Genomic DNA, 23684 nt, shown 5'->3' with positions numbered 1-23684 from the left:
GTACAGCATTAAGTTGTTAATAATAATTCAGCCCAGCAGGTGATGTGTCAATTGAAGCCGGTGAGAGTAAAACAGAACAAAGGAGTGATTCCTGCAGGATTTGGATGCTCTGTTGAGATGAAGGATAATAATAATAAATAATCCTGTTTTCTGTTGGTGTAAAATCATATTTAACTTGTTCATGTGGTTCTCATAGTTTCCTTCCTGCTGTTAAAACTATTATTTATATATTATGTATTTATATACATTTGTAAAAGAACAAAGGAGGAAACGGAACGGAAGTGTAGTGTGACCAGTTGGCCTGAGGGGGCAGTGCTGTGCACGCAAGCGTTTAAACCACTAAAGGCCAAAGGCGCGCGAGAGGAGGAAGAAGAGGACAGTGACTGGTGCTGCTGCTGCAGGACGTCCAACAGATCCGGAATAAAGAACAACGTGTTCGAGGACCATGTTGAGAGTCTGTCTGAGAGGAGCTAACGCCACCGCCCGGGTGAGATCGGCCACACCGAGACACCGCGACACCGAAACACCGCGTCCGCCGTGGTAGCATTAGCATGTTGTCATTCAATGACCCGCAGCTGGCTCAAGGTGCCGCAGAGCCTCTGAGTGGGAACACGGCTGTACGTGAAGGCAACACGGCTGTACGTGAAGGCAACACGGCTGTCACCGTTAGCTTCTAGTAACAGATGCTAACAGCAAGCTAACGAGCCGGGCTACTAAGGGTCAGAGGTCACGAAGACATACAGACAAAAATATCTGTCGGTCTTTTTTCACTCTTATGTCTGCTGACTTTGTGGTCGCTGCTGTCCAGCTGGGACCTGTTGAAATACCGCCGAGTACAGACATGTCCCTCTGGTGGTGTTTGTCTTTCACTTGTTCTTTGGGAGGCTGTGGTTCAGACAGTAGAGTGGGTTGAACACCAATCAGAAGGTTGGTGGTTCAATCCCCAGCTCCTCCTGTCCACATGCCTAAGTGTCCTTGAGCAAGACACTGAACCCTAAAATGCTCCCGGTGGTGATTAGTCACTTAGTGTGTGAATGGAAAAACATGTTAAAGCGCTTTGAGACCAAAAGGTGATAAAACTATACAAGTACAGACCATTTACCATTTGTTTTATAAACGGACATTAAAATACAACAACGAGTGCTTATTGGATTATTATTTATAATCCAAACAACCCTTTAGTGCAATATGTTAATTGGCATTTAAGCAACGGTTCCCTGCTGCTATACAGCGAGGGGATGAGAGTTTGGCCGTCCTCAGAGCTGAACGTCGCTCCCATTGGTGTGATGTCAGATTGCAGGATCAGTAAATCAGACTGAGGGATGTGAAGCGGCTCCAGCACACGTCGGTCCGATTCCTCTTTAGCTCAGAAAACGGATGATGTCATCTCTTCACACTGAACACACTCAACAGTGGGATACGTGTGTGTAAGACAACAATGTGTGAGGTCACACTGACTGTCTTCGTCCCTCTCTGTCCTCCTGTCCTGTCCTCTGTAGAAGACCCGTGGCAGAACCCCTGTGACCGGTCTGCAGCCGTGCCGCCACTACACAGCAGGAGAGAGCAGGTAACACCCAGGACACTGGTGAGCTGTACCTGCAGAGAGCCCCTCCCCAACCTGACCGACCCGTGTCCTCCATGTCTTCCCCTGTCCTCCTTGTCCTTCCTAGCAGTGGGGCTGCCAGAGTGGTGGCTGCTGGCCTGCTGACGGTCAGTGGGGGGGTTGGAGGGACGATACTCTACGCCAAATGGGACCCCAAATTCAGAGTCGCTGTGGAGGACAACGTCCCGTACACAGACCGGCTGCTGGGTCTGGTTCTGGGACCCGCTGCTCCGCATGGGGGTCTTCTCATCAACAAACAGGTCAGTGGGATGTGAGAGTGTGTGGGGCCCGGTACTGGGTCTCTGAAAGGGACCGGGTTCTCTGAACGGGACCAGGTTCTCTGAACGGGACTGGGTCTCTGAACGGGACTAGGGTCTCTTCATATTTCATCTTTATATTTAATGTGTATATTTATATTGAATGTGTATATTTATATTTGATATGAATGTTTAGAGTGAATGTGTATATTTATATTGAATGTATATTTATATTGAATGTCTATATTTAATGTTTATATTTACGTTGAATGTGTATATTTATATTCAATGTGAATATTTATATTCAATGTGTATATTTATATTCAATGTTTTTGAATGCGTTATTCAACTTTAACACTCCTTTCAAATGTCTGCTGTTTAGATGGAGTTGAATCAGCCACCTTCCATGATGGAGAAACAAGTGAAGGCATCCAAAGCCAAGTCAGAGAAGAAAGTGAAGGAGGCTGCAGAGAGTCCAGCCAAAGAGTCTGGTTCTGTCCCAACAAAGCTAGCGCAGAGCATCGAGGGTAAGTCTCTCAGATCTCATGTGCTCGCAGATATTCAGGTCTTTAGTCCCTCATTTCACTGAGGTACTGTGTGGACTGGAGAGCAACAGAGTCAGCAGAGGAGCATCGGTCACATGTCCAGGATCAAATAATAAACTTTATTTGTATAGCACGTCATACAAGAAATGCAGCTCAAAGTCAATCAATCTGCAGGTCTTTGTTTTTGGATGAAGATATCTGCAGGTGGTTGTTACAGCAGGCAGGGACCACCTCAGTCCACCTGTCTGTGGACCACCTCATAGACCACCTCATAGACCACCTCATAGTCCACCTCATAGTCCACCTGTCTGTGGACCACCTTATAGTCCACCTCATAGTCCACCTGTCTGGCCCACCTCATAGACCACCTCATAGTCCACCTGTCTGTGGACCACCTTATAGTCCACCTCATAGTCCACCTGTCTGGCCCACCTCATAGACCACCTCATAGTCCACCTGTCTGTGGCCCACCTCATAGACCACCTCATAGTCCACCTCATAGTCCACCTGTCTGTGGACCACCTTATAGTCCACCTCATAGTCCACCTGTCTGGCCCACCTCATAGACCACCTCATAGTCCACCTGTCTGTGGACCACCTCATAGTCCACCTGTCACTGGACTAGTCCACCTGGATTTATTAATTCAGAGAGCTGTTAGCTGATAACAGCTGTTTCATTTAGCCCAGGTCCATATGGGCTGTTTACTGATGTTTACTTATATTTACTGATGTTTACTTATTGTTACTGATGTTTACTTATAGTTACTGATGTTTATTTATGTTTACTGACGTTTACTTATAGTTACTGATGTTTACTTATTGTTACTGATGTTTACTGACGTTTACTAATGTTTACTTATAGTTACTGATGTTTACTTATGTTTACTAATGTGTACTTATAGTTACTGATGTTTACTTATAGTTACTGATGTTTACTTATGTTTACTAATGTTTACTTATAGTTACTGATGTTTACTTATTGTTACTGATGTTTGCTAATGTTTACTTATAGTTGCTGATGTTTACTTAGTTACTGATGTTTATTTATGTTTACTGATGTTTACTTATAGTTACTGATGTTTACTTATTGTTACTGATGTTTACTGACGTTTACTAATGTTTACTTATAGTTACTGATGTTTACTAATGTGTACTTATAGTTACTGATGTTTACTTATAGTTACTGATGTTTACTTATGTTTACTAATGTTTACTTATAGTTACTTATGTTTACTTATTGTTACTGATGTTTGCTAATGTTTACTTATAGTTACTGATGTTTACTTAGTTACTGATGTTTACTTATAGTTACTTATGTTTACTGACGTTTACTAATGTTTACTTATAGTTACTGATGTTTACTTACAGTTACTGATGTTTACTTATTTACTGACGTTTACTGACATTTACTGACGTTTACTGATGTTTACTTATTTGCTGATGTTTACTTACATTTACTGATGTTTACTTATATTTACTGATGTTTACTTATATTTACTGATGTTTACTTATATTTATTGACGTTTACTGATGTTTACTTATATTTACCGATGTTTACTTATATTTATTGACGTTTACAGATGTTTACTTATATTTACTGATGTTTATTTATATTTATTGATGTTTACTGATGTTTACTGATGTTTACTTATTTGCTGATGTTTACTTACATTTACTGATGTTTACTTATATTTACTGATGTTGACTTATATCTATTGACGTTTACTTATATTTACTGATGTTTACTGATGTTTACAGGTCCTGCACTGCATTGTTATTGTACAAGTGATTGTTGTTGAGTTGAAGTGTTTGAAAGTGTACTATGTTGTTTTTGTGCAGCCACAGAAATGTGTGAGGGTAAGCTGTCCTCTGTGTGTGTCTGTAGATTGCTGAAACTGTTAAGGGCAACACACGCTTGCGACGTCACAGAGCAATAGTATTAATTATTCATTTTGTTATTCATTAACCCATGCTTACATGTTCTGTTTGACTCCTGTTTAAATTTATGTATTGATGAAGTCATGTACTTACAACTTGTTTTGATATGATTATTTATAATCCACATTTTAATGTCAATGAATGAACAATTTTGTAATTTGGTTCATTTATTTTTGGAATCAGAACAGTTTGGACACAAGTCATGTGCTGCAGATGTATGTTGCCCTTTAGTTCTTTCATTTATTAGCTCATGCTGGATTACAGGAGATTAATTGACAGCTATGGTAAATTGGGAAATTATTTTTTAAACTAAATGTTTGACGACACTTCTGAAATCAGAGCATTTTTCTGGCATTTAGTTTGTGATTAATCAAGAAAATAAACAGCAGGCCCACTGATAGTGGACACCCTCGTTGAGGTAGTCCTGTTAGACTTCCTTAGCTTTGGAGTGTAGTGTGTAGCGTACAGGGTGGTCGTTACAGCTCCTATTACACTGTACTGTTATCCTGAACATTCAGCTCAGCTGACGTGCAGGAAGTAGCTCGCATTTATTCGGTAGTAGGAGCAGTAGATGGACAGCCTTGGACCATCAGATAAATCATGTGTCTGTCTTTTCGTGTGTCAGTGTGGCCAGGACAGTTGTTCAAATTCAGCTCAGCAATAGTTGGAGTTAACATTATCATTACTCTGAAGAGTGTCAGTGTTTACAATGATCTGATGGTGCAGAACACTCAGTACTTGGCTCCTTTAAATGGGATTAGATAGAAGGTCTGTGCATGTGCTGACACTCATAGAACCACACCAACTGTCTGTGCTCTGTGTGCGTGTCTCTTCCAGAGGCTTCAGCTGAGGCAACTCACATCATCTCAGCCATCAGTGAGGTCCCATCAGTCCCTGCTCCATGTGACACCGAGGCAGCAGTCGTCAAAGGTAACATTCTCTAGCTACACCTCTGTACTGACATCACACATGCATACATAAAGAACCAACCAACCGAAAAAGTGTTTGCCCCCTTCCTGATTTCTTATTTGTTTGCCACTTAAATGTTTCAGATCATCAAACAAATTTAAATATCAGTCAAAGATAACACTAGTAAACACAAAATGCAGTTTTTAAATGAAGGTTTTTATTATTAAGGGAGAAAAACAATCCAAACCCACATGGCCCTGTGTGAAAAAGTGTTTCCCCCTAAACCTAATAACTGGTTGGACCACCCTCAGCAGCAACAACTGCAATCAAGCGTTTGCGATAACTTCCAATGAGTCTTTTCCAGCTGTGGAGGAATGTTGGCCCACTCATCTTTACAGAGTTGTTGTAATTCAGACACATTGGAGGGTTTTCCAGCACCAACCTCCTTTTTAAGGTCATGCCACAGCATCTCAATAGGATTCAGGTCAGGACTTTGACGAGGCCACTCCAAAGTCTTCATTTTGTTTTTCTTCATCCATTCAGAGGTGGACTTGCTGGTGTGTTTTGGATCATTGTCCTGCTGCAGAACCCAAGTTGGCTTCAGCTTGAGGTCACGAACAGACGGCCGGACGTTCTCCTTCAGGATGTTTTGGTAGACGGTAGAATTCATGGTTCCATTTATCACAGCAAGTCTTCCAGGTCCTGAAGCAGTAAAACAGCCCCAGACCATCACACTACCACCACCATATTTTACTGTTGGTATGAGGTTCTTCTTCTGAAATGCAGTGTTACTTTTACGCCAGATGTAACGGGACACACACCTTCCAAAAAGTTCAACATTTGTCTCATCAGTCCACAGAGTATTTTCCCAAAAGTCTCGGGGATCATCAAGATGTTTTCTGGCAAAAATGAGACGAGCCTTAATGTTGTTTTTGGTCAGCGGTGGTTTTGGTCTTGGAACTCTGCCATGCAGCCATTTCTGCCGAGTCTCTTTCTTCTGGTGGAGTCATGAACACTGACCTGAACTGAGGCAAGTGAGGCCTGCAGTTCTTTGGATGTTGTCGTGGGGTCTTTTGTGACCTCTCGGATGAGTCGTCGCTGCTCTCTCGGGGTAATTTTGGTCGGCCGGCCGCTCCTGGGAAGGTTCACCACTGTTCCATGTTTTCTCCATTTGTGGATAATGGTTCTCACTGTGGTTCTCTGGAGTCCCAAAGCTTTAGAAATGGCTTTAGAACCTTTTCCAGACTGATAGATCTCAATTACTTTCTTTCTCATTTGTTCCTGAATTTCTTTGGATCTCAGCATGATGTCTATCTTCTGAGGATCTTCTGGTCTACTTCACTTTGTCAGGCAGGTCCTGTTGAAGTGATTTCTTGATTGAGAACAGGTGTGTCAGTAATCAGGCCTGGGTGTGGCTAGAGAAATTGAACTCAGGTGTGATAAACCAGTTAAGTTGTGTTTTAACAGGAGGGGGTAAACACTTTTTCACACAGGACCATGTGGGTTTGGATTGTTTTTCTCCCTTAATAATAAAAACCTTCATTTAAAAACTGCATTTTGTGTTTACTTGTGTTATCTTTGACTAATATTTAAATTTGTTTGATGATCTGAAACATTTAAGTGACAGACATGCAAAAAAATTGGAAATCAGGAAGGAGGCAAACACTTTTTCACACCACTGTATATGTATACGCATACACACACACACATATATATATATGTGTGTGTGTGTATGTATATATATGTGTGTGTGTATGTATATATACATGTATGTGTATATATATGTGTATATATGTATGTATATATGTATAATATATATACATATATTTGTGTGTATATATATAATAAATATATGTGTATGTATGTATGTATGTGCGTGTCTGCGTGTGTGCTGCAGTGGAGTGCAGTGACCACCAGGAGGTGTTGGTGTCAGCAGCCGTTAATCCAGAATCAGAGTCGCCTGCTGCAGTAGAACCACTGAAGGAGCGTCCGGTGGAGGAAGTGTCAGCCAGACTGGCCCAACAGGACCAGGAGGAGCAGGACGCTGTCACATGTAGGCTGCTGACCTCACACACTATACACTACACACTTTACACTCTATACACACTCTATACACCCTATACACTCTATACACACTATACACACTATACACCCTATATACACTCTATACACACTCTATACACTATACACACACTATACACTATACACACAGTATACACACAGTATACACACTACACTCTATACACACTAAATACACGATACACACTATATACACTCTATATACACACAGTATACACACTATATACACTCTATACACAGTATATACACACTATACACACACTATACACTCTATACACACACTATACACTATACACACACTATACACACGAAACACACTATACACTCGAGACACACTATATACACTCTATACACACTATACACTCTATACACACACTATACACTCTATACACACACTATACACTCTATACACACACTATACACACTTACATGTGGGTCATTCTATCCAAAGGTATTGGACTATAAATATTTGGTACTGATTAATTTATTTAAGAGTGGTGTGATGTATAAGTCCAACGTGTGTGTACACATGAATATGATCCTCATTATTCTGTCACGTAAAGCCTCCTCATCTCCAGGCCTCATGCAGCTCATATCCAATCAGAGACATCTCCTTCCTTGATTGGACACATAATGGAAACCAATGGCCAGTGACATTGTTTGAAACATGTAAAATCAGGATGTGTTACGTCAAAGGACGAGCGTCCCTCTGCATCAGCTATGATGGGTCGTCCTGCTGTCCTCTGTCTCACTTCTCCTGTGTGTTTGCAGCTGTCTCCGCCCGTCTTGAAGACTCTCTGGCGAGCTCAGCCAAAGCAACGCTGCAGGCCATCGGCGCTCAGGAGGCGGCGCTGCAGGCCATCTCACAGCACACACACACACTGAAGGAGGCCATGGAAGCAGAGGTACTCACACACTGCCACCAGGAGGCGCTGTGTTCACACTAATGTTGGACATGTTGCCTTTATTGGTATGTTGTAGTTTGACATGTATGATGCGTGTTGGGCCACATTCACCCGTCCATCCGCTCCAGGTTCCTCCTGAGGAGAAGTCCGTCCAGTGGAAGGAGCTAGAAGCTGCTCTGACGCACAGAACCGGTGCTGTGGATGATGCAACAGCTGCTCTGCTGAAAGCCAAGTAACACACACACACACACACACACACACACACACACACACACACACACTTATACACACACACACACACACAAACACACCTACACACACCTACACACACACACACACTTATACATACACACACAAACACACCTACACACACTTATACACACACACACACACTTATACACACACACACAAACACTTATACACACACACCTATACACACGTCTCCTCCGTGTGTCCTCCATATGTCCTCCATGTCTCTTCCATATGTCCTCCATGCCTCCTCCATGTGTCCTCCATATGTCCTCCATGTCTCTTCCATATGTCCTCCATGTCTCCTCCATGTCTCCTCCTTGTGTCTCGCTGCAGTGAAGCCTTGGACAGCCTCCAGTCGTTGATTGACAGCTCCAAAGGGCTGAAGATGGTGGGCGTCCGCCCGCTGGTGTTGGCAGCAGAAGAAAACCTCCATAAGATGGTGGTAGACTTGGACAAAGTGGTCACCAAGGTGAGGCCGTGGTTTCCTCGGTTATGTACGACCACATAAAATCATTTTAAAAACATACATGGCTGTACAGGAAATTTGAAGATGCAACCAGCAGCTGGCTAACTTAGCTTAGCATAAAGACTGGAAACAGGGAAACTGCTTGCCTGGCTGGTCCAACAGCAACATGTGAGGAGCGGGTTCCAACTGAAACCTGATATGTAGGATTCACATGACCAGGTCACCTGATTAGGACATCATCACTGCCCCCGCTGGACTGTAGCGGTACTGTGTGTTTGCCTGGTTCCTCTCGGTCCGTTGTGACTTTACGGTCCGTTCTCTGGTTCTGTGCCGTCTGCAGGTGCAATCTGCCGAGTCCGAAGCAAAGATCGTGTCCCAGTACAGCGAGCTGGTTAATGAAGCCAAGCATCAGTTCCAGAGGGAGGTCAGCAGCCTGACTCCGGACATCCAGGCCAACTGGAAGGGCCTCAGTAAGAACTCTCATTCTCTCATGGTCCACCTATGACAGCTGCTGGAAACTCTACAGGAACATGCAGCGTTATAATAATAATGATTATCATTGTAATAATGTTATTATTATTGATATTATATGGATGATAATAATAATTATTTTCTTTATTATTCTAATAATATTGATTGTTATTATTATAATAATATGGATATAATAATGATTGTTATTATTACCATTATTATTATTATAATAATAAGGACAATGATAATTATTATAAGGTTGATGATAATAATGATGATAATTATAATAATGATGATGATAATAATATTATTAGAATAATAAGGACAAACATAATCATCATTATTATATTAATAAGGCTGATAATAACAATAAGGACGATAATAATAATAACAATGATCATAAGGACAACCATAATTATAAGGAAGATAATAATAGTACGGACAATAATAGTAATAAGAACGATAATAATGATGATAATAAGGTTGATAATGATAATTATGATAATTATTATGACGATAATAATAATAATTATGATAATAATTATTAAAGTAAGGACAATAATTATTATTACTGTAATAATAAGGATGATAAGAATAATAATTGTTATTATTATAAGGAAGATAATAATAATAATAGTAAGGATGATAATAATAATAATAATAATAATAACAACGATAATATTATTTATTATTACTATAGTGATAAGGACAATAATCATTATTATAATAAGGATGATAATAATAGTAAGGATGATAATGACAATAATAATTGTAATAAAAATTATAATAATTATTACTATAAAAATAAGGACGATAATAATAAGGATGATAATAATAATAATAGTAAAGATGATAATGACAATAATAAGGATGATAATAACAATACTTACTATTATTATATGATGATAATAATAGTTAGGACAATAATAACAATATTAATATGGACAATGATAATTATAATAAAGACAATAATAATAATTATTTTTACTATAATAGTGACAATAATAATAATAATAATAGTAAAAGTAAACAATTAACAATTCAACAATTCCCACATAAGCTAGGAGAACTATAACAATAATAACTATTAAATTCTGCTCAGTGGGTGAAATGGATTATTTGATTAATATAAGACTTTATTCATGTATTAATCCCGCCATGGGGAAACGTAGTGGTTCTGAGTCCATCAAGACTGGTATACGTTCTCACAGTAACTGTGTCTGTGTGTGTGTGTGAGCTGGTAAACTGTCGGCCGACGACCTGAACGCCCTGATCGCCCACGCACACCGTCGCATCGACCAGCTGAACCGAGAGCTGGCTGAGCAGCGGGTCCGGGAGCAGATCCACATCGATGCAGCTCTGGAGCAGCAGAAGCTGGAGGATCAGAGAGCGCTGGAGAAAGCCGTGAGCACGGCCCTGCAGCACATCAGAGAGGAGGCCCGGCTGGACCAGGAGAAGAAGGTGAGGAAGACGAGGAGCACCCGTCCTCTCCCTCCACCAGCCCTCCTCTAAATGTGTGTCTGTCTCCAGCTGGCCGAGTTGAGAGACGTGATGGAGGCAGAGATGAGGACTCAGCTGCGACGACAGGCGGCCGCTCACACGGACCACGTCCAAGACGTCCTGAAGGTCCAGGACCAGGAGCTGCGAGCCGAGGCCCAGCAGGTCTCACCCACACACACTAACAGCATACCGGTTCATGTTCGGGGCTCTGAGGCTCTTGTGTACAAGGAAGGATGCGGAGGTTCGGCCCGGCCCGGCCCGGCCGCGCCGCAGCCTCCTTCTGCCCACTGATGCAGGAAACCGTCACAGGTGGGCTGCTCTCTGTGTTCAGGTGCTGAGCAGTAAGATGCTGGAACAAGAGACTCGCTACCGTCAACTGAGCCAAGAGCAGCTGGACAACTTCACTCTGGACATGAACACCGCCTACGCACGGCTGAAGGGGATGGAGGAGGCCATCGACAGTAAGACACATCACACATCCACCTGTCATGTGATGCTGTGACCAACTGTTTGATCTCTTTAATATCCTTCATATCTAACTGATCTCTTTAATATCCTTCATGTTGAACTCTTTACAAACTGTTGAACTGTTGAACTGTCATGTGACTATTTCCTGTCTGGCTGCAGGTCATGTGGTGGCGGAGGAGGAGTCCCGGAAGGCTCACCAGTTGTGGCTCTCTGTGGAAGCTCTGAGTTACACCTTAAAGACTGCCAACGCCGACTCGCCCACCGTGCCCCTAGAGGGCGCCGCTCAGGCGGTGAGAGACAGCTGCCACGACAACGACTTTGCCTCGTCTCTGGCGTCGGCTCTTCCCGAAGCGTCGCTGCAGCGCGGCGTGTACAGCGAGGCCTCGCTGCGCGCACGCTTCACCTCTCTGCGATCTCTGGCCCGCCGCGTCGCGCTCGTAGACGAAGCTCACAACTCCTTGTACCAGTACTTCCTGTCCTACCTCCAAGCTGCACTGCTGTTTGAGGACAAACAGGAAGCCCCGCCCACCCAGCTGAGCAGTGAGGATTTGGACCCGTTCAAGCTTCTGTCGTACGCCAGCTACTGCCTGGAGCATGGCGATCTGGAGCTGGCAGCCAAACTGGTGAACCAGCTGAGAGGAGAAGCCCGCCGCGTGGTGGAGGACTGGCTGACTGAAGCCAGACTCACACTGGAGACCCAGCAGGTCGTCAGCCTGCTGTCTGCTTATGCTAATGCTGTGGGCTTAGGAACCACCCAGGCGCCGTAACCTAGCAACCCCGGAAGATAGTTGTCTGATATGTTCCTTCAGTTAGCTGTTAGCAGTTAGCACCAACAGGAAGTAATTTAAAGTCATAGTCTCACTTCTCTGTGTTTGGTCTTGTTGTCATAGATACGCCCAACATCACCTTATCATGTGTCACGCTGCATGTTGTGAAAGATGTTCAATAAATCCTGAACAACACGCTGGGCTGAACTCGTTTCTTCGTCTGTTCCACTTTTAAAACAGGAAGTGTTCTAACATGAGTCCAGCAGTTCAACAGGAAGTGACCGCCTCTCTGCTGCCCTCCAGTGGTTCTTCTTCTTCACTGCTGAATGTGTGAAACGCTGTAAAAACCATCAGCTGGTGTCGGCTGACCCAGATTCCTTGCAACCATGTTCGGGTTGGATTGGATCAGGTCGGGTCTGGACAGGTCGGATCGGGTCGAGTCTGATCGGGTTGAGTCCGGTCGGGTTGAATCGGGTTGGGTCGGGTCTGGTTGGATCGGGTCGACTGTGGACGGTCTGGTTGGGTCTGGTCGGATCCTCTGAGGTCACTGGAACACAGAAACCCGCTGCAGGAGCACTCGTGTGTGTGTGTGTGTGTGTGTGTGTGTGTGTGTGTATATATATATACATATATATATGAGGTTGCGGATGAGGATAATGATGGTGATGATGATGATGGTGAAGATGAAGTTCTCCTTCAGGTCATCGGTCGGTTCGTTCTCCTCAATTCAATTCAATTCAACTTTATTTATATAGCGCCAAATGACAACACAGGTTATTTCATGGCACTTAACACATTAAAGTATTTACAGCAAGACTTTACAATATTATACAGAGAAACCAACAATTCAACAATTCATCAATTTCCACATAAGCTTGGAGGAAAAACTCCTCTTTAAGGGAGAAAAACCTCCAACAGAGGGAAGAAAAACTCCCTTTAACAGGAAGAAACCTCCGACAGAACCAGGATCAGAGGTGGGTGGAGCATCTGTTAACAGAACCAGGATCAGAGGTGGAGAACATCTGTTAACAGAACCAGGATCAGAGGTGGGCGGAGCATCTGTTATCAGAACCAGGATCAGAGGTGGGCGGAGCATCTGTTAACAGAACCAGGATCAGAGGTGGGCGGAGCATTTGTTATCAGAACCAGGATCAGAGGTGGGCGGAGCATCTGCCTCGACCGGTTGGGGTGAGAGGGGAGCAGAGAGAGAAAAGGACAGCATAGAGATAGAAGAGAAGAACTGTTGGTGGAGACGACAATCACAGAGCAGAGACATGCAGCTCCATGACGGAACATCTGGAAAAGAAAGAACAGAAACTACACGAGTGAAGGAACTGAATGGAGACAACAGATAATAAGAAGAAACTATGGGAGAGAAGAAGATGGTGAGGTATGAGTCAGTTAAAGAGTAGGAGGAAAGAAAAGAAGATCAGCATGTAACGAGGTCCTCCAGCAGCCTCGGCCTATAACAGCATAACTAAGGGTTGGTTCAGGTCTACCTGAGCCAGCCCTAACTATAGGCTTTATCAAGAAGGAGCGTTTTGAGTCTAATCTTAAAGCTAGAGAGGGTTTCTGCCCCTCCAACACAAACTGGGAGCTGGTTCCACAGGGGAGGAGCCTGAACACTGAAGCTCCGCCTCCCATTCTACTTCTGGAAACTCTAGGAACCACAAGTAGACCAGGTGAGAGACTAAGAGTCAGACTCTCAAATGAATTATAACTAAGTTTAGGCTTTGGATTAATTGATCAACTTGAGTGGAAGATTGCTGCCACTCCTCCTCCTCCTCCTCATCCTCCTCCTGAATCTCTAGGAATATGATAATGAATATGACTGGGAGGAGTTGCTTCATTAATCCTAACATATTCTTCCTGTTGCAGCCAGGTCTCTGTGAGACAGAGTAAATCAATCTGATGATCAGTTATCAAGTCATTTACTAACAGAGATTTAGACCAGAGAGATCTCATATTTAATAGTTCACTTTTAATTGTCAGATTTTTTTGATCCATTAATTTGGTAGGATCAATTTTTATTACATTTTTATTGACAGATCTTTTGTTGAGTTTTTTAAATGTAGGTGGTCTGGGTACAGACACAACCTCTACAGGATGTTGAAGGTTTTGGGTGAGTGACAGCTCTAAAGAAGCTGCAGAGGAGCTGTAAGACTGCAGCTCTGCGTCCTGGCCTCAACCCTGAATGTCAGGTTTTAGGGCTGTTAAGAGACATGGCCATGTTTCTAGAAAGAAGAGCTACACCATCCAAAGTAGGATGGATGCCGTCTCTCCGGATCAGACCAGGTTTTCCCCCAGAAAGTATTCCAATTGTCAATGAAGCCCACGTTGTTAGCGGGACCCTGATGATGATGGTACCACCACTGTGCTTCACTTCTACAGTTCAACTTTCCACTTACATGAGACAGGCTATTAATAAGGTTAATAAGTATGAATAAGACCAAACACAAGTGTAAAAATTAAATCATTATTTATTCTCAGTTTGTACTTCACTAAAGAGAATATGACAAACAATAAACTGGATGCAGAGTAATGCAGCATCATGTCTTGGGTAATGAATCTAACACCATAGAATCTATTATCTAACGTGTGGATTGATTTTAGCAACATGTGGCATCAAAGCAGCTGTTTTTAACATTTCACAATACAATCAGCATACAGACATTCTTTGGCAGCTGTGTGGTGTATTATTGTGCAAATAAAAGTGTATCGTATATCTCTCTCTCTGTATGTGTAATAAGTAAAATCAAATATATCTGTCAGTCACGCTGTTCTGTGACCAAAGTCTGTGATCACAATGAAGAAACACAAACGATGTTGCATTTTATTGGTGAGGAGCGATCCCTGAATTTAAGGAGCCCAATTTTACTGATTGCAATATTACCACCTGTACTGTTTAGCATTTTGAAATTTGTCCACTTCAGTGTTCATTCACAGCCATGCGGAGATCACATTACTGCCATTTGGTTGGCGCATTTAAACAATTAAAGCAAAAGTTGCTTATTGGTTATTATGGTGAGTTTTTGATCTGCATGAGCACCTCAGACTGCAGTAGTCTTCCACCGGGGGGCGCTGTGTTATCTTCCACCGGGGGACGCTGTGTTAGTTGTAGAAGGACATGAGATGACAAACAGTCCGTTCTGACCAAACAGTGCAGTCAACTTTTTTCTGTTCGAATGAGTTTGGATCTTTAAGTTCATATCCGGGGAAGGAAGTGTGTCATGCTCATGGTCGGTGTGACCCGGTTGCCTCTTTTAGTTTTGCCGATTTTGCTGAGGCCAATGTACATGCCAGGGTAGACTGCGGATTCATAGGCATTGTAGTTGTTGGCCAGCAGATTCTCCTTGAACTTGCATTCATCATTGTAGTGGCCCTGAGGAGAGGAGGAGGATAAAGAGAGAAGCACAACCGTCAGTAATAATCATTGTTTCTCTGACATCACAATCTCTTTTTTGTGAGGTGAAAATCAGCATTTCTCTTTTATAAAGATCCAACGATGACTGAATAGTATGACAACTGTTGTGTGATTGGTATAATTAGTGCTGTGGAAAAGTTGTTAAGGCCAAAATTTTACCAAAGAAATGTCTTACTTTGCAGTATTCAATTATTCACATACATTTTTTTCAATATAAATAAATACTCCATACATACACTCTGTCCACATATGAAGGTTGATTCATGTTCATAGTTATAAATGTTTGACAACAGTAAATAAATGACCAGATTAATGCTACAGACAGAAGATTGATGTTGACCAGCGGTTCTGCAGCGCCTGCTCTCCAACTCATGGTGGGTTTGGAAAACGCTTTCAGCTAGTTGTTGGCATGGAAACTGGGCACAAGTTAAAACTGCCAGAAATCTGAAAATGGCTCAGTCACACAAAATCCATTTGAGCATGAAATAATTTCCCATGCTTCACTTATAACCGGTGTGGTTTGCAAATTAAACCCCTTTAACGAACTTTAACAAACTATAACGCACTTTAACAAAATTTAACAAACTATAATTATAACTAAGGGAGGCTGTAGCTCAGTCGGTAGAGTGGGTTGCACACTAATCAGAAGGTTGGTGGTTCAATCCCCAACTCCTTCTGTCCACATGCCTAAGTGTCCTTGAGCAAGATACTGAACCCTAAAGTTGCTCCCGATGGTGTACCATTGGTGTATTGTAAGTCGCTTTGGATAAAAGTGTCAGCATAATGAACTTTAAGAAACTATAATGACTTTAACAAGTTTGAACAAACTATAACGAGTTTGAACAAACTATAATGACTTTAACAAGTTTTAACAAACTTTAACATAGTTTAACAAAGTATAACGAACTTTAACAAGTTTTAACAAACTTTAAGAAACTATAACAAACTTAACAAACTATAAGAAACTTTATAAAGTTTTAACAAACTTAAATCTACCATTGCTGTGGTTAGAATGTCCGCCACACACACACACACACACACACACACACACACACACACCAGTGTGTTTGCTTCCTGTGTGAAACATGTCAGTGTAGGATTGTGGGGAGGAGGAGGAGGAGGAGCGGAGTAGTGTGAGTGAATCTAGGAGGTTAAAGATTACATTACATTATTACATTTCATTTATCTGACTCTTTTATCCAAAGCGACTTACAATAAGTTCATTTCAACATGAGGGTTCAAACCAGAACAACAAGAATCAAGAAAATACAATTTCTTCCAGAAAGCCAAACTACAAAGTTCTGTCAGTAAGTTCTATGTTAAGATACTAAAGTTCTACTGTTCAAGGTAAAGGAGGAGGAGGTGTGTTTTTAGTTTGTGGTGGAAGATGTTCAGAGTTTCTGCTGTCCTGATGTCGGTGGGGAACTCATTCTACCATTTAGGAGCCAGGACAGAGGAGGAGGAGGAGGTGGTGTGTTTTTAGTTTGTGGTGGAAGATGTTCAGAGTTTCTGCTGTCCTGATGTCGTTGATGAGCTCATTCTACCATTTAGGAGCCAGGACAGAAAACAGTCGTGATTTTGTAGAGTGTTTAGCTCAGTGAGGAGCAACAAGCTGATTGGTGGAAGCAGAGCGGAGGGAGGGGCTGGGATGTAGGGTTGGACCATGTCCTGGATGTAGAGGAGGAGGAGGAGGAGGAGGAGGAGCGGAGTAGTGTGAGTGAATCTAGGAGGTTAAAGACCAGTTGAGCTGCTGCGTTCTGGATGAGCTGCAGAGGTCAGATGGTACTAACAGGTAGAGCTGCCAGGAGGGAGTTACAGTAGTCTAGATGTGAGATGACCAGAGCCTGGACCAGAACCTGCACCTCTTTCTGAGTGAGAAGAGGACGTATTCTCCTGATGTTGTGCAGCATGTATCTACAGGAACGTGTTGTTGCAGTGATGTTGGCAGTAAGAGAGAGTTGACTGTCGAGTGTCTCCGAGGTTCTTATCAGTCAGGGTCGGGATAACAGAGTTGTTGAAGGTAGTAGTCAGGTCGAGGGTGGGAGAGTCTTTCCCTGGAAGGAAGAGCAGGTCGGTCTTGTCGAGGTTAACATTCAGGCCAATGACAGGTTGATGTGAAGATATGCTACAGTACTAAGAGGAGTGCAGTTTAACTGAAGACCAACATGTGCTCCGACTTCATCCGGTCTTACCGAGCCGTAGAGTTTCCCTTTGTCACTCATGGCGACGAAGAGGCCGCTCTTCACCCCAAACAGAGTCACCACTCCTCTCTCCACAGGAGAGATCTCTAGCAGGCCTGAGATGAAACATGAAATGATCAGATCAATGATCCTCAGTATTTAGTTAGATATACAAACACATCTTTGTTGGACTCTAAAGCAGATTGAAGTTTCTCAGAGTGAACAGTGACGTCCTCCTTTCTTATCAATTAGTTAGAGACAAAACGTCCTTCCACGTCCGTCAGATTCAAGACTCCTAAACTACCGTGTGGAACCCAGAGAGCTCCGCCATGCTGAGCAATGTCAACCCACCACACTGCTGTCTATAATAATAATAATAATAAGAATAAGAATAATAAGAATAAGAATAATAACAATATGCAGATATACCTGCTTTTAACCGTGTGTGTGCGCATGATAACAGTGTTCTATTCAGCAGCTGCAGGATGCCAGCTGTCTTTCATTGTGACCGGACGGACTCGACCCGACAGCACTGACTAAAAGGAGAACGACCCGACGCTGGTCTACTTGTGGTTCCTGGAGTTTCCAGAAGTAGAATGGGAGGCGGAGCTTCAGTTTTCAGGCTCCTCCCCTGTGGAACCAGCTCCCAGTTTGTGTTGGAGGGGCAGAAACCCTCTCTAGCTTTAAGATTAGACTCAAAACATTCCTTCTTGATAAAGCCTATAGTTAGGGCTGGCTCAGGTAGACCTGAACCAACCCTTAGTTATGCTGTTATAGGCCGAGGCTGCTGGAGGACCTCGTTACATGCTGATCTTCTTTTCTTTCCTCCTACTCTTTAACTGACTCATACCTCACCATCTTCTTCTCTCCCATAGTTTCTTCTTATTGTCTGTTGTCTCCATTCAGTTCCTTCACTCGTGTAGTTTCTGTTCTTTCTTTTCCAGATGTTCCGTCATGGAGCTGCATGTCTCTGCTCTGTGATTGTCGTCTCCACCAACAGTTCTTCTCTTCTATCTCTATGCTGTCCTTTTCTCTCTCTGCTCTCCTCTCACCCCAACCGGTCGAGGCAGATGGCCGCCCACCTCTGATCCTGGTTCTGTTAACAGATGCTCCGCCCACCTCTGATCCTGGTTCTGTTAACAGATGCTCCGCCCACCTCTGATCCTGGTTCTGTTGGAGGTTTCTTCCTGTTAAAGGGAGTTTTTCTTTCCTCTGTTGGAGGTTTTTCTCCCTTAAAGAGGAGTTTTTTCCTCCTAGCTTATGTGGAAATTGTTGAATTGTTGAATTGTTAAAACGAACCAACCGCTGACCAGGAGGAGGTGTGCTCACTGTCGCTACAACAATCGCTACTCTTCATCTTCAACACAATTAAATAAGCAAAACTTTGAGGAGGCGACTAGTAAGTGTAGTTAGTTCCTCTCTCTGCAGCTGCATGTTTCTGATCTGTAGTTACTGGACCTGCTCACTGTTTGTTTGTTTGTTTGTCATCTCAGCTTTTCTTTTCTCTCTCAGCTCTCCTCTCACTTCAGCCGGTTGAGGCCGATGACGTCACCTCTGAGTCTGGTGCTGTCGGAGGTAAAGGTGCACAGAGATGTCATCATCTGTATCTGGACTTGGATAGAATGCAGAAAGTGGGCGTGGTCTGTTCCAGAAGTGGGCGGAGTTTTATCCTTAACCCTATCCTTATGAAACGTAATCATCTTTATCTCTCATTAGGAAAATCTGTTTTGGCAGCAGCGTTGTATATTCATACGATAACCTACACTAAGTCGTCACCATGGAGAACTGATTATGGTGGTGTCAGTCAGACAGAGGGAGGCAGCCCCTTGTGGTGGTGCTTATTATTACAGCACAGCCACATTCCTGAACCCTGCTGTGATACAATGCTGATGTTGATATTAGGCAGTACAAGTGATGCATTGTGGGTCTGACTTCCCTAAAAGTCAGTTTGTTGTTGAAGTTCCAGAAAAGATCGGAGCTGTTTCTGAAATACGTCCAGTCCACTGATGGACATGTTGTTCTTACCAGTGTGACTAGACTAGTGTGTTGTTCTATTTCATGTCATCAGACTTTAAATTCATTTTACAGTTAGTTTCATTTTATTTACTCACAGGAGCAATCAAATACTGCTAAAGTTATTATGTTCCAGTCTCAACAGGAATCATCCTCATGGCTCTAGTTGAAACCACTTATTCAGAATAGGGTTGTCTGGTTCTGGAGAACGTACTACAGTAACTGCTGTACATGCATCAGGGAATGGCAGAGTTACTTACTGTATCTGTTCTCGTTGTGAACCCCTGTGATCTTCCCGTTTGGTAAGACCTGAATGTGGAAGCCGATGCCCACGTTACAGTAAAGCCTTCGTAGTCTTTTTATCCCCAGCAGGTATTCTCCGTCTCTCGCTGTGACTTCCCTCTTGTCCCAGGAGCTGCTGCTGCTCCCAACCAACGATCCGCCACCCTGAACGCTCGCTCTCATACTGCTGATGACTGGAGGAGGAGCGAAGGAGCTGCACAGGAGGGTCCCCAACAGGAGCAAAGGGAGCCTGGACCTTGACGATGACATCATCAGCTCACCTATCCAAGGAATCATGGAGGTAAAGCACTTCTGTGTATTTTAAACCCCAACGTTACCCGAGTATTGACAAAAATGGTCCTCAAATTTCTCCAGCTTCAGTCTCTCAGATAAAAGAGGAAAAAGTTTCAGTGTGCATATTCAAACATCTCTGAGCACCTTGGCTGTGTTTTGTCCAGCGTTCTCTAGTTGTGCTTTGTCCTCAGGTAGATCCAACAGACTTATATGTCCCATATTACATCACACACCACCTGCTGTCTTGTTTGTCTGAGTCACAGATGCTGTAGAAGCACACAAACTGAGAAATACATAAAACACATAGTGACAGAAAACAAAGAGCAACACGCAAGCACACAAACATTGAGCAGAAATGAGTTGAGATGTGATAGAGATGAGTGTGAGGGCCCCCCCCTGCCATCTTCTGTATCACCATGGCAACCTAACCTAACCCTATGTAAGTTTGGGCCCCGTTGGAGAGAGAAGTTCAGACAAACCCTGCAGCAGAAACTTAGTCGGAGAGTTCTTCAAACATTCATGTGTGCTTCCTTTTAATTTCATTCACGTAAGAATAATAAAAAAAAAACTGTTAATGTGGCAGAAGTTTCTAATGTCTCAGAATCTGGAAGGACTTGTCTGTAAGACATGACATTAATAATGTAAGAAAAACAACCTAAAGGGAAGTTAAGACCAGAAAACATCTGCTGGGCAGAAAGATGAAGAGGAAGGTGGAGAATTGCACCTGGAAGAATGATCAGGAGGAAACATAGCAGCCAACCATCACATAAAGAAAAACGGAAAGTCTGCGAAGCAACATCTGGATGAGCACAAAGCTTTTGGAAACAACTGCTGTGAATATATGAAGTTCATTTTGACTTCACCACCGGAGCTATAATACGAAAACACCAACTTTGTGTTGGTAGTTTAAAAACCTTCGAAACCGAGAGCCTTGAAGGAAATTCTGCCAATAAAGCTGTTTCAAACACTAAATGTTATTCAGGCAGGATAAAACAAACAAGCCTACACAAGGAAGTGTTGCACTCTTCATATTAAGATCAGGGAACTTTCTTCATGTCCACTTTTCACTCATTCATAACAAGCAGAACCACAGCAGCTGAATGTTAACGTAGAGCTGGAATGAGAAACATTAGATGCTTGTGTAATAATGACCAACTTGCAGTACGGTGTGTAAATAATAGTCCTACTTGAAGGGGTGATGAAATAAATTTCTTTACGTACAGAACGATGGTTTTTAATGCTGGTCAATGTTTTCATTTCATAGCTTCTGTTAAAGGTTGAGCTGAGAAAAAGCAGGAAAAATATGGGACAAAGAAAGCTCTTCACTTTCTGTTCAGATCAATGTTTAGTTATCAGTGAGCGATCAACCAATCCTGACCTGTGAACTGATGAGTCATGTGACCACATCCTCCCAGACAGCTGGCAGGAGTTTAACTAAACTGCAGAGATGAACTCACAAATACTTTTTCTAAATAATCCACACTCCACCTTGATGGTTAGTTTAGCTACTCCATGTTGCATCCATTATTAACTGTTCTTTATTTACTGAAATAAAAAAAATAAAAAGTTTTTGTGAAAAAGTTTAACAATATATACAATAGATCTTTTTTTTTTTTTTATGGATATAAATCAAATATTTGAATAACATTAATCTTGTCAGTATGTGATGTTTTCTTACTTTTCACATTTTCGATATTTTCATCTGTTTTATTTTTGTGACTAACATTCCCTGTCTTTTCCGATGTCTTTACTTCCTGTCCTTGTGAGTGAATGGTGCCCCCTCCCCCCCGATCGATTTCACCTGTATAATTGTGTTCCCGCTTTCATCCAGCCTGATAGTTGCTTGATCCTCTCACTCTCGTGTGGTTTCCTTCAGTCTCTCTAATGTTTTAATCCTCACTTGTCTCCTGATCTGGTTTTGTTGTCCTTTTGTTATCTATGCCTGATTCACCTGTACATTTGTGTACTTTATTTGTAGTAAAACTGTGTGCCCTGATTTTCGTGGAGTTTGTGGCTGTACTCTTTATACAAAATCAGCAGCTCCTGACTCCTTCAGGTCCTGGCTTGTGCTGCTGACGTCCTCCCGCTGCATCCTGCCAGTGAAAACGAGCTCTGAAGCAGACTGAGGTGGGATGAACATAATATATAATCCACCCTTAGAGAACGATATACAAACAACATATGAATTCACAATATACTTTTTCCAATTGACTTTATTCTATAACCTAACACCCATGAAGTCATACTGCTATTCTAGTTTTTCTTCTCACTCAACGTACATGACAGAGGAGCATAGAATACGTGTTTCACAATCATAGATCATGTGATTCTACTTTAGTCGTCTGAATGAAATCCCACTGAAGGGTTTGTTTGAAGGATTTTTTTTCATTCACGTCTGGATGTTGGTGTTTAAATGCTCTGTCAGTTCAGTTAGTATCTTCATGACCTGGGAAGCTCCATTGTAATTATAAACCTGTGTTATTTAGAAAAAGGAAGCATTAAGAAACAAGTGATTTGAATGGGGTGCAGCATGTATCGTTCATATTTTATCTGTAATGCAGTCTACTCTTACTCCTCTGCTGCTGGACAGCATCCAAACAGCTCAAGCATAAAGAGACGCTGCAAACAACACTGTGATTCACAGCAACAAATAGTCTGCACTTAACACAGCAGTGGAAGGTTGATACTATGTGACATGTGGTGCGTCAGCACACGGCACACGTAGGGCTTATTGCAGGGCTATAATAGATCATGTGTGTACACATGTGGAGGACGAGTACCCCCACTGGGGGAAAAGCCCATTGCAGTTGTGACGTGGGTAGCCATTTAGCAACACTTGCTATGACATCAAACTTCCCCCAAGCCGTGTGGGAGAAACTGTGACACTGATAGGACGAGAAAATTCCAATTATCTGGGTTCATAAATTGTCTCATCTTTGTGTTTACCCCTCAAAACACAGCTGCAACTCAGTAGCTCTAATCCCAGCTGGCATTTGGGCCCCGATGGCTCAGTGGTACACAAACAATGCTACCCACACAAATAAACCAAATAGCAGCACATATTCACGTTTACTTTCATCAATCTTTAGCTCTATTTAGATTTTCTTTTTTAATGAATGATGTTAAAGAACAATACATGGCACTAACAGATAGAAGTGTGCACAGAAACAGGACAGTCACACAGTGTCGATGGGGAGATTCCACTCATCCCGTCCTCCATCAAATGGAACCAGGCGACAGGCACACAATTTAACACAACATAACACAATGTCTGCAAGATGGCACCGTGCTCGTGGAAGTCTGTTACAGCAGCTTCCCATGTGTGTTTTAG

At 42.6% G+C, this 23684-nt stretch overlaps 2 protein-coding genes across 3 annotated transcripts; one reads left to right on the top strand and one right to left on the bottom strand.

Annotated features, from left to right (window-relative positions):
* Nucleotides 1–329: 329 nt before the first annotated feature.
* Nucleotides 330–12355, top strand: immt (inner membrane protein, mitochondrial (mitofilin)). Of its 2 annotated transcripts, none has more exons than XM_069177468.1 (14): nt 330–487; nt 1500–1567; nt 1674–1863; nt 2243–2387; nt 5181–5273; nt 7150–7305; nt 8103–8236; nt 8365–8468; nt 8822–8957; nt 9295–9424; nt 10663–10886; nt 10956–11087; nt 11257–11386; nt 11553–12355. In XM_069177468.1, the coding sequence occupies exons 1-14, from the start codon at nt 446–448 to the stop codon at nt 12158–12160; spliced, it is 2292 nt and encodes a 763-aa protein (XP_069033569.1). In that variant the 5' UTR covers nt 330–445; the 3' UTR covers nt 12161–12355. The 2 variants fall into 2 exon arrangements, with proteins under 2 accessions (XP_069033569.1, XP_069033560.1); XM_069177459.1 differs by having other exon boundaries at nt 1671–1863.
* A 2889-nt stretch (nt 12356–15244) lies between these two features.
* LOC138215331 (fibroblast growth factor 4-like) lies at nt 15245–20329 on the bottom strand. Its single transcript, XM_069177423.1, has 3 exons — nt 20038–20329; nt 17777–17880; nt 15245–15542 (listed from the first exon to the last, which is right to left on the bottom strand). Exons 1-3 carry the CDS (start codon nt 20327–20329, stop codon nt 15366–15368), a joined length of 573 nt encoding a protein of 190 aa, XP_069033524.1. The 3' UTR covers nt 15245–15365.
* Between the last annotated feature and the right edge of the window lie 3355 nt (nt 20330–23684).

Source organism: Embiotoca jacksoni, unplaced genomic scaffold (genome assembly GCF_022577435.1).
Source record: "Embiotoca jacksoni isolate LCO1_2020_lvr unplaced genomic scaffold, fEmbJac1.0.p SCAF_108, whole genome shotgun sequence".
Lineage (NCBI taxonomy): Eukaryota > Metazoa > Chordata > Actinopteri > Embiotocidae > Embiotoca > Embiotoca jacksoni.
Note: the sequence above shows the minus strand (reverse complement) of the source record. Positions and strands in the feature narration are given on the sequence as shown.